Genomic DNA, 16,810 nt, shown 5'->3' with positions numbered 1-16,810 from the left:
ATCCGGTGAGTATGGCGGATGTAGAATAGGCTCAATTTCAGCTTGCAGAGAATAATATAGCCTACTTATTCTTTAGATATGCCTAACTGAATAGCAATGCATTGCTGGATGGTTGGCTGGTCACTTACAAGCAAATGTCCACCTCCTTTTGATGTTTCCCATCAGTCACAGAAATTAGTTGTCCATTGCGAAGTGCATCTTCAATTGTTACTTTACCAGCTTCATATTTGTAAAATTTCAACACTCTCCTATTCACAGTACTCCTGTCAACAGTTTCACTGTTGTAAACTGCTTTTAAACGATGAAAAATATTCGTAGGATTCACATTTTCTGCTGTTGTCATATTGGTCATACTGTACTCCATTTTAACTGCTATTGAAAGCAAGCCGGTAAACATATTTCAATACATTGTCGCAAGTTTGTAAAGGGGGATTGCAGCTGTCATGTGCTGCCATGCCCAACTCAATAGTGCCTTTAGTTTCCATGTTGCATACTAGTATACAAAATTTTTCAGCCGAGCCTCATATTTAACTTTAATATTTTTAAAATGTTTTTAAATGATTTTTTCCCCTTTTTTCTTGTTGGGTCACTTCTTTATAAATATTTTTTTTACTAAATTGTCCCCATAGAGTAATGGAGCCCCAAAATCAAAATTTTTTAAATTTAAAATTGAAAATTTTGATGTGTAATTCTTACTTGGATAATTATGAAAAAAAGCCCAATTGTTTACAAGACCGCAAAATTTAAAAAACTTTTGTTGGTTATATTATATGCTTATTTTTAAAATAAAAATAAGACTTTTAATGATTAAATTGCAAAGTCTTTTTTGTTTTGCTGAAAAGGTTTTCAGTGGAAAATCTGTACAAAGTATTACATGAGTTGATCGAAGTAGCCGCGAAAGTCTTTGCTAGTTTTTTAAGGTTCTTTTCTTTTTCTTACTAATATCTTTGTTGGCATTTTTAAGATAAAATTTTACTGTGAAATAGATCTCTTTGTGTTTGTTAACTGTGTAAGATTCATGTGCAGATGTTTTTGCATTGTAAGAGGGCTGTCTTTTTTTCAACCTCTGCTGGGGCTGTAAAAAAAAAGACTCGACGTAATAAAATGATTTTTATTAGTTGAGTAATATCTAACTTATTTTTCTAGTTAAGTCATCAAAACGATTGAGGCATTTGTCGTATTGTGACACCAGCTTTCCGATGGCCTCTTCAAAGAAGTTTGCTGCCAGTGAGCTGTCAAAAGACAGCCTTCTGAAGCTCTTTGTTGGTGGCGAAGTGTTACCTGTCCAACCATGCCTTGAAAGAGTCAATTCTCGAAAGAGGTGAAATTCACTAGGTGCTAGGTCTGGACTATACAGTGGATGGTTGAAAACTTCCCAGTTGAATTGTTTGAGAATGTCTTCCGTCATGTTGGCACAATGTGGTTGTGCATTGTCGTGGATCAAAACCGTGCTGGATGAGAGCATGCCTCTTCGTTTGTTCTGCAGAGGCGACGTAAAAATTCACAATAAACTTCCTTGTTATTATTTTCCTCTGTTCCATAAAGTCCACCAAGACACGTTTATGGTCCCAAAACATTATAGTCATTGTTTTCCTGTTGTTCAGTGTCTGAACTTTTTCGGCTTGTTTGGAGAAGTTTGCATCCACTGCCTAGACTGTTCTTTGGTTTCTGGATTGTCATACTAGATCCTAGTCTCCATTGCCAGTAACGATACACTTGAAAAATTCTTCCCCCTTATTATCATAACACTTGAGAAACATTAAGGCTGTCATCATTTGCTGCATTTTGTGATTGTCACTCAACATTTTTGGGACCCAACGTGTACACAGTTTCTGGTATTCTAGGTCTTTAGTCACATTTGTGTATAGAATAGACCTTACAATTTCTGGGATTTCTGCAGAAAGTTTACTTATTGGTAAACCTCTGTTTGTCGCAGACAAAATCATTAACATGCTTAACCAGGCATACAGTGCAGCAGACTTGGGTCCTTGTCCACCTTCATGGATGTCCGTTCACCCTTCTTTAAATTCCCTACACCATTCCTACCCACTACCATCACTCATAAAGTTTTCACCATTCACTAGGCTCATTCTACGATGGATTTCAAGAGCGCTACATCCTTCTGCTTGCAAAAAACTTATCACACTTTGCAATTCACATTTGGGGAAGCATTGATCGCAGCGGCCATGTTCAATTGCCAATAGCATGGCTCAGACTGATGTAATGGAGCTGGCAGTGGCAGAGGTTGTGGTGGCGGTGGTGCAATCGCATGACGCGCAGACCTGGCTCCCTCCTATCTCTTGTTTACTTGCATGATCAGAGATTTTAAAAACAGCCCTTGTATTTACTATAACAAGAATTATCAAGAAATTTTAATTTTAATGTAAAAGAGGTTTTTTCAAAAAGTGATTAACTTTTTTCTTGGAAACAGAATTTAGGAAAAAGGCTATTTACACATTCTGTTATAGTTCTTGTTAAGTAATGTTGCTGTGGTGTTACATTTCACAGTATTATTACATAAAATTTTGTCGAAGCTCAATGATACTTGACTGAAACATTACATATGATTTAACAGTGACTTAGCTATTGTTATTACACTAAGAAAAAAATGGTTTTACTGTTTAAAAGTAGCATAACTTGGATGAAAAGTGAAATGACCATATGTTTTCCGCTGTATCCATATTTACTTTGTATAGATCAAGAAATTTTTTTCTAATGCAATTTTATGGTGTTAAAATATTTATAGTACTCCATATAAATTTTTATGATGTGAAAATATTCTAATAATATTCTCTAAAACCATTTACAGTTCATCCGATGATCTTGTCTAATTCAGTTCAGAGTGCCATAAGTAAATCTAGTGACAAAAAAAAAGCTATATAGGTTTACCACAAAAACCTATATTCTAGCTTAATTTAGATTACATTCATTAAAATTTTCTGTCCTGTTTAACCCTTAAATATGTATACTTGATCTTTAAAAAATACACTTTTTAATGGGTTATACATATACTGTCTGTTTTGGTTGCTACCATTTGCAGTAGTCCGTAGATCTTATTTGAATAAAATTTTGCTTCTAATAAATTGTGTACCATATTTTTTATTATAGTACAACCAAATAATAATTATACTAATAGAAAATTTTTGATTCTCCTAACAGATGTAATCTTTGTAATGCTCAGTATCCCACGCAGCAAGGACTAACACAGCATAAACAAACATTTCATAAAGAGAATGCTGGTTCTGAAATGGCACTTCCTGTTGTTGATCTCAAACAGCCAGGATTAATGAATAGATTAGCATCACTTGGAATACGACACTTTATACCTTTATCTCAGTTGCAAAGCCAGACTGGTGGTGTTTTTGGATTGCCAATAGTTGCAATTGATAATGCTCGTAACCCAGCTGTTTGTAATTTAGGCACTGTGGGTGCTTCTAATGTATTATCTCTTGGCCCAATGAAAGCTATTGGTCCACGGTAATTGTATACTACTGCCAATCAACATGCTGCATTACAATCAACAGATTAAATACTTTATTCAGTAAGTACTTCAATTCTTTTTAAATAATTGTATGGAACTAACTAATCTAGTCAAAAATTACTTGTATATTTCTTTTTATTATTTGCTGTAGGATTTATTAAAAAAAATAAATAAATTTTGTAGTTTATATAGAAAAATCCTAATTTTATTACAAAAATTTTAATTTAGTCGTTAAATATTTTTTGTTAAGTATTAACAAAATAATAAATTTTTGAAATAAAACTGTATATTATTGTTTTATATTAAAATTTATCTAAAAGATGACTATATTACTCATCAAAGAAATTTAAAGAGCTGGTATGATATACATACAACAGTTCATTGCCTGGAGAGGAATTTGCTGAAAACATGTTACTGTATGTGAAAATGTACTTGATAGTGTTTGATAGTAAAAGTTTTATTGAAAAGGATTTTAAAATAAAACAAAAATGACATGAAATCAATCTTAACACATTTATTTCTTCTTGAACCAATCTGTCTTGCTGGCTTATGTGGCTGGATGCCGTCAGGACCGTTTGGTCTCATGATGACTGATTGAATATTGGTGCAAACAAGCACGTGGCATTGTTCATTGATGTATATCTTTTACTACTGTGCAGTTGGTTTTGTAAAACGTGTTCATTGTTACTAATTTTATTCATTTTTGTCTCGCTTCATTTTAACACATTTGTGTTTAGTTTTTATTTTACTTTATTCAAATTAGTTATTTTGTTTTTACGCTTTTTAAAAACAATTTTTAAAAAATGAGTGGAATACTTGGGACCTTCGTGTGAAAAACCACTGTTATTTCACAAAAAAGTAAATATTTGAACAATGATTTGGAAATTGAAACTGTCTTGGGAAGACAGTGATTCTGAATTTGAATTCAGTAATTTTGAGTCTTCCTCTGAAAATGATTTCTGATGCAAAGAGCCATGTACTGTGAAAATAAGTGACAGGAGGGAAATACATTTATCTTTCTCAAACCAACCTGAAAAATCACTCAACCACCTGAAGAAAGCAATCAGACTAACGATCCTATCCATGCTGAATCTTCAATGAGGTCATCTACTGAAACAATGAAAACTGGTATGAGATGTTTGCATTTTAATTCGAATGATGAAAGTGACAATAGTTTGTCAAAAATAATACCTTTAATTGTTTTAATGCCAAGAGTAATTCAATTTATTCTCCAGCAAGGAAACTCTCTCGATGAAAGCATGAATACAAAAGGGACATGCCATATTTATGAATAACTTTTACAAGAGTTTTGCATTATTAAAAATATTATTAGAAGAGAACACCTGCACAGGAACACTAAATAAAAAACGAATTTGTAATCCTGTAGATTTAATAAAAAAAAATTGAAAAAGGTGAAAATGTATCTTATATAAAAGAGAAATTTTATGTATTACCAATGAATTTGCAAATGAAATAAAAGTGATGACAAACAGAAGAGGCCAAGAAAAGATCAAGCCGAAAACCATTATAGAATACCATAAACATATATCAGAGATCATTAGGCAGGATCAAATGATAGCTTACAATCCAATGGAATGTAAGACACTTTGATGGTACAAGAAAATATTCATTCAAGTTTTACAACTTATAATTGTAAATTTCGATAAATTATACAACCACTATAGTGGCCAGCAAAAGTTACCACTTTATAATTTTTGACTTTATAATTAATGCTTTATTACAATTAAAAGAAATACCAAGGTTGTGATAATTAAAACCCATAGAGAAAAGAAAGCTTTAGTTACAAAGAAGCCCTCTGGCTTACAAATGCCTTTTTGCAGTCAAAAAGAGACTATAGTAAATTTGTTATAGACATAATGGTTTGTATGTGATCTGTTTGTCCCTTGTGGATCTAAACTTATCACATTCAAATGAGGTCAGTAATGTTTTATTTTTACAAAACATGAACTATTTACAAAACAACTAAATAAACACATAATGCTATTATATGACTATTCTGAAGACTTAAACAATGATAAATTATGTTTGCAGTTTTGTCAGAGGTATGTTATTTTATTTGTATTATAATTACTGAACAAAAGTAAAACTAAAATTTTAAAATATCTTATCCATTTTATGAAATTATTCATTTTTAGTTTATCTTAACATTTAATTTGGAAAAAAAAATTAGTTGCATCACATCCTACCTGCAGAAAAAAAAATTCCTAGTATAAATCGTAAAACCACTAAATGCTCAGAATTTTATAATAAATAATTCGTTTCAATTATTTAATAATAATTCATGTTCATGTTAGCATGGATTTACAAATCATTGAAAGATAATTTAGACATATTCTCCTATATACTGTTTTAATTATTTCAACATTACTAAACAATTTTATCCTTTTCAAAATTTCTAAGCTACTGATAAAATTACTATCATCAACTGTTTGTTGTAATCATTTGCTTTATAGAATTTTCCAATATCTATTTATATTATTTTAACATGTAGTTTTGAGTTGATATATTGTGAAGTTTTTATTGGTACTCAATGCTGCTTCAGTCTAGACAACTGTAAGTTTGTACAATCTCTTTGCTTTATATGCTGTTGTGCATTCTGATTTTTTTTTCTGTTTGGGACAGCTTTTCCATAAAGTGATTTCAAATAATCTAGAGTTTAAAGGTACAATTTGAAGCAATGATTTCTTGAACTTGTACATCTGTGAGAATAGTTATGAGAATGTCTCTTCAGTGATATTAAAAAGAATTTTTTTTATAGAGATTATTTTTTTAATTTATGTTCTACCTCTGTATCTCTCTACTTGGTAAAATATTGAAATTTGGTTCTAGTTACAGATTTTTGTCTTTTTAGAAGGTTCTAATGCATTCCTCTTATTAATTTTATTTCAGTAACCGTATAACATAGTTCTTTTTTTGTAATTGAGGTACCATCATTTTTTAATTGAATTAAGTTTTTTTATCATTTACATTATAAAGATTTCATCTGCTTTTTTTTGGACAAAAATAAGTTTTTTTTGTACAAGTTAAATGGTAAATTATTTTACTGTTTTATATTATCTGTGATATTTTCTGGTGTTTTTAGGATTATTTAATTTTCAAGTGTAATTTTTTTAAATGTTAACTCTGGGATTCAGGAAGAGAATTAAAATTTTATTTTTTTCTAAAAATGAGTAGGTTAAATTTGTATTCAACATTTGTTGCAAGTTGCAATAAAGAATTAATTTTTTTTACTGCCAGTAAATCAAGTTTTAGTTATTTATGTAATGTAAAAAATGCTTTTGTAATTTTCACATTGTCAAAAGCTATTAAAAGCAAGAGTGTATTACAGATAACTGAATGTTAGTAGTATGAATCCACACTCAGTTTAATCTTAAGATTGATTTCACTTCTTAATGTTAGTGAGTTGAGTGGGTTAATATAGTTAAAATTTTTTTTAAATAGCTTAATATGCTATTCTTCTTTTGGGTGGTCTATCATTACAATCATATGCTCTTATAAACACTGAATAGATTTATGGTTTACTCACTGAGGTATCTTTATTTGCTCAGTTAGATTTAAATTCATTCTTTGAATATTTAATTAGAAACAAACTAATGTTAAAGCTTTCACTGTCAGCCATTTTGGAGTGGGTTGTGCTAAAACTGTCAAGCATTTTTATCCTGGCATGTAGAGGTATAAACCAATTTTCAAATTTATAAATTTGAAAAAATACCACTTACCCAGAAAATTTTTAGATTGTCATATTTTTCAATTTAAAATGTTCATATTAACAAAAATTAAATTTTTTAAATAAAAAAAAAAAAATTAATATAAAAAGTTTTGTTTTCATATTCCTAACACTATACTTAATTTGAAGAAAACTCATCACTGTCCATAAAATCTGCATAAATTACTAAATAAAATCATTTAAGAAGTATATGAAATTTGAATTATTATTTTAGTACATGACAATTTTTGTCCTGGCTTTCTATGTTGTCTAACATTTATGTTTGGGAAAGTACTCACCATGCAACCTCCTTGTTAGATTTGTACAAACAGACCACTATTTATGGTTACTTTCAGAACCACTGTTTGTGTCACTTATATTTGTATTCTATACCCCACTGTACTTGTCAAAATATTCACAAGTGTCACTGTCGGTAAGTTTTCCACTTGGGCCCAGTTTTGGCTTCATTTCAGAAAAAATATACAAAATGAACAATAACAAACAAAAATAAAACCCTAAAATTAAATAAAAAGAATATGGATACAATTACTAAACAAAACTAAGGTTATATATTACAAAATAAATGAGTGCACATTCCAGTATGTAAACTTGCCGTCAGCTTTTCTTTTGTTCATGATAAATTTTGCTGTTCTGTGTCACATCCTTAGATCTTAAAAGTCAGTTTCACATAGGAATTACATTTGGCTCAATGCAATTTATTTTAATGGAATGATCGTTCGTCACCACCTGCCGAACTCGCTCAATTTTGCTTGTGAAAGGTCTGCCAGAGCATTTGTCACTTTACAGATGTTTGGCCAACAGACATTTGATGAATCTGTCAAAATTTAATGCAGATTTTCTGCTCAACCTGTTCATTCGTTTTGAATGATAACAAAAACACGACAAGCAGTATTGACACATTTTACTTTCACGAAGCAGCTGTGTGAAAGCAGCAGCTGTCTGTAGTGGCAGCAAAATAATGAATTGTGCACAACAAATGTCATATACTTTTTTATTATACTTTGTATACTTTAAGAAAAATTGCTAGACTTAGTATAAGAAATTAAATATGAGTATTTATTGTGCTGTCGTTTGTATCAGTTATTAAATTGTACAAATAAAAAAAAATTTTTTTTTATATTGCTTATGTGAATGTGTTGTAACTTGGTAGATAGCCATATTTTTCCCCTACAATATAGATTGGTAAGTCTCTGAAAATGGGGATATTCTATTATAAATCTGCTCTTTCCAACTTGTTAATATTACACGGCTGCAGTGATGTTTAATATCCCAAGTATTTTTCCAGTGTTTTGTTGAATAATGCTTAGATTTTCCTGTAGCATTCTGTTGTTGAAATGCCAGAGTTGAAAATAATCACCAAAATTAGGTTTCTGTCAATCATCACTTGACAGTGAAATTCAGTAATTCAATAAAAAAAATCATTTGGACAAGGAAAGTGCTCTTTGGTTTCAGACCAGCCTAACTTACCTGGATGGCAGGTTTTGTTATCCAATTTTCTATTGATAAAGCAACATATAATGAGACTTTAAGACTGTGTACTTAACAAGTGTTACAGAAATCATCAGTATAATTTATGTCGAGTATTCCAGTGATGATACTGTGGTAGTGTATTTAGTGATTTTATTATAACCCCCCTCCACTGTAATGTGAGCCCTTACACCTTGATTTAGTTTAAGAATTATCCACAAAACTTTTATTATCATATTATTTCAACTTATTCATATTATTTCATTATTTACATCAGTTGTAGGCTTAGTTTACTTAATTTTATGAAGAATGTTAATTCAATTTTTTTAATAAACAATATTACAAAGTGTAAAAATGTATTGGAAGCTGTGTTATTGAATTACAGAGTAGTTAATCATCAAATAAGGTGAAACTATTTAATGTAAAAAGTTGGTCCTGGCTGGGAATACTGAAAAAAAGTCTGCCAAGGGTTGACCACTCACATTTTGCTGTAGAGTATTACTTGTGTCCGAGTACGTAGATATATAACTGAACTCTTAGCATTAATGACATCTTTGGACAGAACCTGTTAACTGAAAATTCTTTCTGTTTTGTGGTGTACAAGTTGAAAGGCACAGTTCATATTCGTGGAGGATCGCAGCTGTGTTGTTTTGTTTGGCTATAGTTAGAGATGGAGATGTAACACATAAACAAGAAATGTTGTTTGTTTAAAATGGCTTCTGTATTTTTTGGAATGTGTAATTTCTTTCTGATTATGGTAATAATACAATTAAAAATGCTTGTTTACATTACTATATTTATAAATTAAATAAATTTAACCTGTAATTAATTACAATAATTTAATTACGTAAATGTTTTCAATAAAATGATATCATAGTTCACAGCATTACATTCAAAGCTGATCAAGTTGGATATAGCTGTGCGTTTTGAGAGGTTCTGAGGTTCTGGGATTGGGTAGTGACTTCAATAAAAAAAAGTAAAACAAATAAATATGTTAGCAACTAAACAAAGTTTCCAAAGTATTGCATAAGTTGTCTTTTAATTATATAATCTTGATACAAAGTAGCAGAACATCCACAAAAAAAAATATTAATACATAGAGCACATCAATTTCAGAAAGTACACGTTAAATAACAACTAACAACAGCATCAACAGCATCAAGTAAAAATACAATTCAAGTCATAAGTATTTAGTATCATATAAGCATTGTCACAAAATATTATTTAATAACGCACGGCAGATTATGATTATGATTATGATTAAGATTATGATTAGTTACACATTTTTCTATTTAAATATATAAAAATAAACGCAGTAACTATGGTGTCATATCCAGTCAGTTTTGCTGACAGAAATTTACATGCCAGATTTGTTCAAATAAATAAACAAAAAAATAATTCATCGATTGACATGTTAAAGAAAAAATAAATTATCTATATTCAATTTAGTAAATCAAACGCATATTATAACGAGACTGAGAGAATCATACATTTATATTTCCCTAAAAAAAAAATCAGCTGATTTAAAACAATGATTTAATAATAATAAGCCTTGATTTTCATCATGATTACGACTCATAAAACTGTCCACACTATCACGTTCTTTCGTCAGTTTTTGACTCAAAAGATGGAGTGGGGAGAATTAAAAACTAAACCCTATAGAATAAAAAGTAAAATAATATGTTTATATTAATTTAATAAATAATTAAATGATCAATATTACCTTAATACAGTCCTTAATGGTTTCTTCTGCAGTTTCCATGGAACTAGTTTCTGTGATATGCCAACAACCCTTGATTTCTGAACTTGATTCACTTTCACTGGAATTGATTTCCAATTTGTCTTCACTACTTTGTCTCATCATTGTCCATCCCTATATTTATAATTATGGTTTCAGTGGCATCTTCCATTAACGCATCTGTTTTAGTAATGTAAGAAAGAATGTATGTCTGTTTAGTAATGAAGTAAGAATCCATTATCTCCTGAACTTTTACGCTGATCTTTTCCAGTGTGCTAAAGTAGTTGATGAAATTGCACCTGATGTAATGGCTCTCAGTTCAGTTATGTTAATGACATATGGGACATATGAGGTCTGTAAATAAAGTAATGAGACTGGTTCAGAAAAACCTTTTTATTTACAATCCAATTATACATGGAATCTAGCTTTGAAATAGTTCCCTTGGGGAGCTGTGCAATGCTTCAAACAGTTTACCTACTTTTCATAGCAATGTTGGAACTCAGAAACCGAAATATCCTTCAGGTGGTTGGTTACATTTTTTAAAATGTTTTCTACTGTTCAAAAATGGTGTCCTTTGAGGTGTTTTAAAGTCTGAACAGAAAAAGTCGCAAGGACTCAAGTCGGATGAAGAAGGTGGTTGAGGAACTGCAGGAATGTTTTTCTTTGCCAAAAACTCATTAATTGAGAGTGCAGTATGACAAGGTGCATTATCATGATGCAGCATCCAGTTGTCTTTGATGGCTGGTCTCTCGCAAAGAATTTCTCTGTAAACATATTGATTTCCAGTCTGTCCTGAAGGAAAAAACAATTATGTACAATGCCATTACTGTTGAAGAAACAAGTTAGCATGATTTTGATTTCTCATTTGCTCATTTTTGCTTTTTTCGGATGTGGTGAGTTTTTGAAGTGTGCCACTCCTTGTTCTAGCATTTTGTTTCTGGGTCGTACTCTAATATCCAAGATTCATCACCAGTAATAACATAGAAAATCAGGATCAGTTTCAATTCACCCTAAAAGATGGTGGCATACTTCCACCCTGTTGTTTTTCTGTTAAACAGTAAAGTTTTTTGGGACCAATTTTGCACAGATTTTTTTCATTCCAATTTGTTTGTCAAAATTTGATTGACTGTGGTATGGTTCAAATTCAAATGTTCTGCAATAATTCTGACAGTTAATCGCTGGTCGCATATTATTTCAAGTTTCTGATTTTCTCAACATTGTTGTCACTTTTTGACATTAACAGTCTTCCAGAGCACGAATCATCTGCAACTGATTCCCAGCCATCTGAAAATGCTTTAAACCAATTAAAAACATGGTCTCATTTTTTTTTTTAAATATTTTAGAGGGAACTTTAAATGACAGAACTTTAATCTCCATATGCCTTTTTCAATTTTGAAAAAGTTTCAATAGCATTCTCACAGAGTTTAACACAAAACTTGATTGTACAACATTGCTCATAATTTAATTTAATTTAATTTAATCATTACTATCACTCATTTTTTAATGCACAACAAAAACTCGTTTCATGAAAATTTTGTTTACGTCTCATGTGGCAACAATAGACTAAAAATATTAATACTTATTATAAATCAGCAGTTTACTAGTAACTTTATAGTGTTGCCACTTTGGCTGTCAAAAAAAAAACTAGTCTCATTACTTTATTTACAGACCTCATATTGTGGTCTCAGATTTTTTTTTAGCTAGATTCCAAATAAATTCAGTTTGGTTAAAATCTGTTTGTTAAGGTGGCAATGTAAGCACTGTAATTCCTTTGTTATTTAGTATTTCATCTAATTCATATTGTGGTTGTGGGTGGTGTAGTTTGAAATTCTAAATGTTCTTTTTTTTGTTAGATCTGAGTCATAGTTAATTTTACTTTTTTGTTTATTATGATAAGGTGTGATATCTATGACTAAAATACAATTTGTTAGTCCTAGGATAACTAATATACTTCACAAATTTTCATTGTTCATCTATTTATGATAATCATTTGTTTTACCCTTGGAATCTTACAGTAAAAAAAGCACCATCAATGAATCCCCACCTGCATGAGCCTCAGTTATGTGCACCCAAGTTTCATCTAAGTATACGATCAGTATCTTTTGCTCAGAAATTGCATTTTTTCTCAGATTCCTAAAAATGCACGTTTTGAATTCAGTTAACATCTTAACATGACTACTTTTAAGTAACAACTGTTGCAATTTCCAATGCAAAGAACAGAGAGTATTGTTTTTATTAGTAATACCACATGGCAAAAGATAAAATTCATTATTTGTACAAAAATAACCATAATTAAGCAGAAAACTGATGTGATGTTTAATTTAAATGTTGAAATTAAAATGACATAAATTAATATAAATAAAGCCTAATAAATTATATAATTATATATAACATTTATCATGATGTTTATCAATAATGTCCAAAACAGCAATCTAATCTCAACGGTAGAAGTTGCAGTTAGTTTACTAGTACCACTGGAATGTGACTGTACACAGCAGTGGTTAGTAAATTCTCCAAATATGCATCTCATCTTGTCAATTAGTAAATTAAAATCTGCAAATTTTTTTAGTAATCATTTCATTATGTCTGTATATATTTTTTTTTCAGATTCCTTGGCCAGAAACTGTGTTATTGAGTTGATTGTTATTTCAAGAACCAGGTCTGTTTTATGATCTAATAAACATCAAAGTGGTTGTATAGTGTTATTAAAATTACAGTTTGTACCTCCCAGATATATGTGATATTTTTATTATTTGATCTTTTGAAAATGAAATGAATGTATGTGTGCCTGTTTTTATAGTGAATTTAAATGGAGCATTCTGTCCAGTGAACTGTAAATTTCAGTTTATTGATCTTCTAACTTTATAAAAAGACAAAGAAAACTATTAAGTATTTGTAAATAGACTAGTATAGTTTGTCGTTTTATTATCTTAATATATTGAAATAATTATTAATAATGAATTAAACAATGATTTGATTGTTTGATAAAAAAAAAATATAAAAAAAAATAAAAAAATGGTTATGATTATAATATGTACATTTAAATGAATATGTTTTTAATAGACTATTAATATTAAATAAGGAGTTTTATTAGGTAAAATTTATATTGAATTGCCAATTAATGGCTTTTATTATTTTGATTTTATTACTTAAAAAGAAGTGCTATATATTTTTAATTATTTTAATATATTTTTGCAAAAAGAGACTATAATGTAGTTTATAATAAAATTATTATTATAATTTATAATTTTATATTGTAATAAAAAGTTAAAGAAATTAATAAAACTGTATAATTGATATTATAATTACTGAAAATAATATTATTTTATTGCGGTAACTGAAAAGACTACATTGTAAAAATGTTAAGTCATTAGTATTATTTGTAAACAAGAATACTATATAGGTTTAGAGTTGTGCATATAACATACATGTGTATTATCTGTTAATATTTTATAATATTGGATTGATTAATATGTTAAGACGTCGAGGGATTTAATTGAAACCTGTTTATTTCATTTTATACTTTTTAAATACAGTTAAGCAATGAATGATATCAATGAAGAAATTCGTTTTCCAGTTTGGAAGAGCAATCAGAAGTATATTTTCTTTTAGATAATTCTAAGAATTAACTTTTTGTAATGATATTTGTATTTTATTTCATGAATTGATATTTATTATTAGAATTTGAATTTCAATTTCAATTCTTAAATTTGAAACTGGCAGATCAAACATTGTTCAATGTTTGAAGTTATTTTTTAGTCAGTTTTGCAGATATTTTAATAAAGAAAAAGAAATTTATGGGAATGTAGATTAAAAAAATTGCCTGAACCTTGATAGAATTTGAATCGCCTAAGAGCAGTTGATGAATATTGGTCAATTTTATGCACCTGATCATTTAGCAGAGTATACTTTTTACTGATCTGTATTTTGAAATGTACACCACTCACAATGTTATTTTATTTTTTTAAATGTTGTGATGAGAGAGAGGAAAAATGTCTCATTGTTTTAGTTAATTTATAACTCTTGTAAGTAGAAATTCATTTCAACATTATATTATTTTCAACATTAATTTTTAAAATTTTAGGTTAATTTTATATTCATGTAAGTACAAGTTGTTTATTGTGTTGACTCTTTCAAATAACAATACATCAGATAATTTTGTTACTGTGTACTAGTATGATTTGTACATTTTTGTTAGGTTGCAGTGTGCATTTCTGTTTTAATTTCAGTGTTTTCTGACTGTTCTCCACACATTGAATTTGATATATATTTATGCTAAGGTTTTGGAATTTTAAATTTTAACAATACAATTTAAGATATAATGTTAAGATAAATGATTAAGAGAAGAACATATTTCTTACAGAGGTTATATATGTAAATTTTTCAAGGTTTGTATTACATTATATATAATATAAATCATTAAAAATATTAATGTACTGCATTATATGTGATACAGTTACATAAGCATCATTTGTGATACTGAATGAAGCTCACCAGTTTTATAGATTTAAAATTATTTTTCTTTGTTAATTGACAGAAGTTATGTGCCTTATAGTGTAAATATTTTTTTTCATATCCGTTTTCATTCACTAATAGTTTTTGATAAAGGAAGTTCATTGATAACTTGAGAATTAAATTTATATTATTCGCATTATGTATGAATATTATCATCGTAAAATATTATAATTTTATAAAACATACAGGTATCATTTTGAATAGATATTTAAGAAAGAATTGTTGTATTTCACAGCCAGCCAGCTACTTAACCTATAACTAAGTTTCTAATGTACTTTTATTAGAACGAACTGTATTAGACTGAAATGCATTGTTTTATGATTATTTAACAGTTTTTAGGATTTTGTAAATAATCTGATTAATATTGTTTTTGTAATAACCCTCACGTCTTAACTTATACAGAGAGTAAAATATTATATAAACAGTTGTTATTTAATTTTTTTAATATTTGTTACTCAATTTTAAATATATGTAGTAGTATATTTAGTTTTTTTTATTCAGCATATTTAACAATTTGGTTACCATCAGTTTAATCTTCTTTGAGTTCAATTTAGTTTTGTTTTTAAATTACAACAAAAAATCTACTTTTTGAGTAGATTGTAAAGGTGCTTTTAATATGTAATATTGATTAAATCTTAATGATTTTATGTGAAAGTAAATTAGATAATAACAATCTGTAATTCACAGTTTGACTGCTAAGTTTAAGATTTTTTGATTTTTTGTGATTGTATCAGCCTATTTTTCATTTAACTATTTTCATTTAAATATTCCATTATTTGGTGTTAATAAAAAAATAAAAACAAAGCAGTTATGATAATTTCGTAATAAAATTTTTAATGATGATTTCATAATAACATTTTTAAAATTGTTTTTTTTCTGTTTGTCATAGTTCAATAAAGAATGTTTTTAAAATATTTTAGGCTTATAATGTGACCTTGTATATGATGCTTATGAGGCTGCTAAACACAGTTGTCTATTTGTGTGTGAAGGTGGTTATATTTCATGACTGAATGCTAAAGTACAACCACTGTCTGTCATGTTTTATAGCTTTGTCAGAGATTTGTCTGGTGCATTACTTAGCATATTTACTTAGCATTTATTCAAAAAATAAATTCCATGCTCTAAAGATGCACAAAATAAAATTTTTCTATATTAATATTAAAGGTTTCATATTCTCATACTGGATGGGTTTTTTTAAGATATTTCTATGATCTGAGATATAAATGTGAATTGAAACATTGCTAAAAGACCTGGCTTAGCATAGCTGAAGCATGTTGAATTGTTATGAATATGTACTTGAAACAGTCACGGGTGTCAGTACCTCGAATTTAATTAGTAACTGTGCCAGTTAAAGGAAGTTAGACTGTATGTAGAATATGAATTGACTAATGAATTTGTTCTAGAAGAGTAAACATCTATTTAAATGTGAAGTGATTATCATAGTAGAGGGGAAGAGCAGGGTGGTTAAGAAGCAAAAAATAAAAGAAAGTGTGTTGGCCCACTGAATAAGTTGGTCAATACAATTTCAAAACTATTTGGAAAGGAATGTAGCGAGTGTAATTAGTGAGGAGTGAAGCTGATGTGAGAAAAGTGTAATTAGTGAGAAGGAGAATTGAAATTGACGAATAGTCATAAATAATGAAAGTTCTGTGAAAGCAATTAAGGAGAATGAGGAGAAAAGGGAAGAGGCTTGGAGGGAAAACAAAAGAACGAAGGAAGGAGACCAAGAATAAACATTTACGATATTATTCAAGAGATGAGAGCTCTTTGTTGCCAGATCAGGTGGACCTAAGTGAGCAGACATATTTGGAAAGTGCTAAAAATCTCCATGGAAATAGAATTCTCAGGGGTTTGAGGGAGA

The 16,810-nt window shown here is 29.1% G+C and overlaps 1 protein-coding gene across 8 annotated transcripts in view; it reads left to right on the top strand.

The window, feature by feature from the left end:
• LOC142328196 (uncharacterized) overlaps positions 1–15,857 on the top strand; it is a 121,489-nt gene extending 105,632 nt beyond the window's left edge. For all 8 annotated transcript variants that reach the window (XM_075371804.1, XM_075371797.1, XM_075371788.1 and 5 more), the window contains 2 exons: positions 3,160–3,541; positions 13,042–15,857. In XM_075371804.1, the coding sequence (XP_075227919.1) occupies positions 3,160–3,481 (322 nt within the window). In that variant the 3' untranslated portion in view covers positions 3,482–3,541; positions 13,042–15,857. The remainder of the gene's footprint in view (positions 1–3,159; positions 3,542–13,041) is intronic.
• Positions 15,858–16,810: the final 953 nt, after the last annotated feature.

Source organism: Lycorma delicatula, chromosome 1 (genome assembly GCF_047948215.1).
Source record: "Lycorma delicatula isolate Av1 chromosome 1, ASM4794821v1, whole genome shotgun sequence".
In the NCBI taxonomy this organism is placed as follows: Eukaryota; Metazoa; Arthropoda; class Insecta; order Hemiptera; family Fulgoridae; genus Lycorma; species Lycorma delicatula.
Note: the sequence above shows the minus strand (reverse complement) of the source record. Positions and strands in the feature narration are given on the sequence as shown.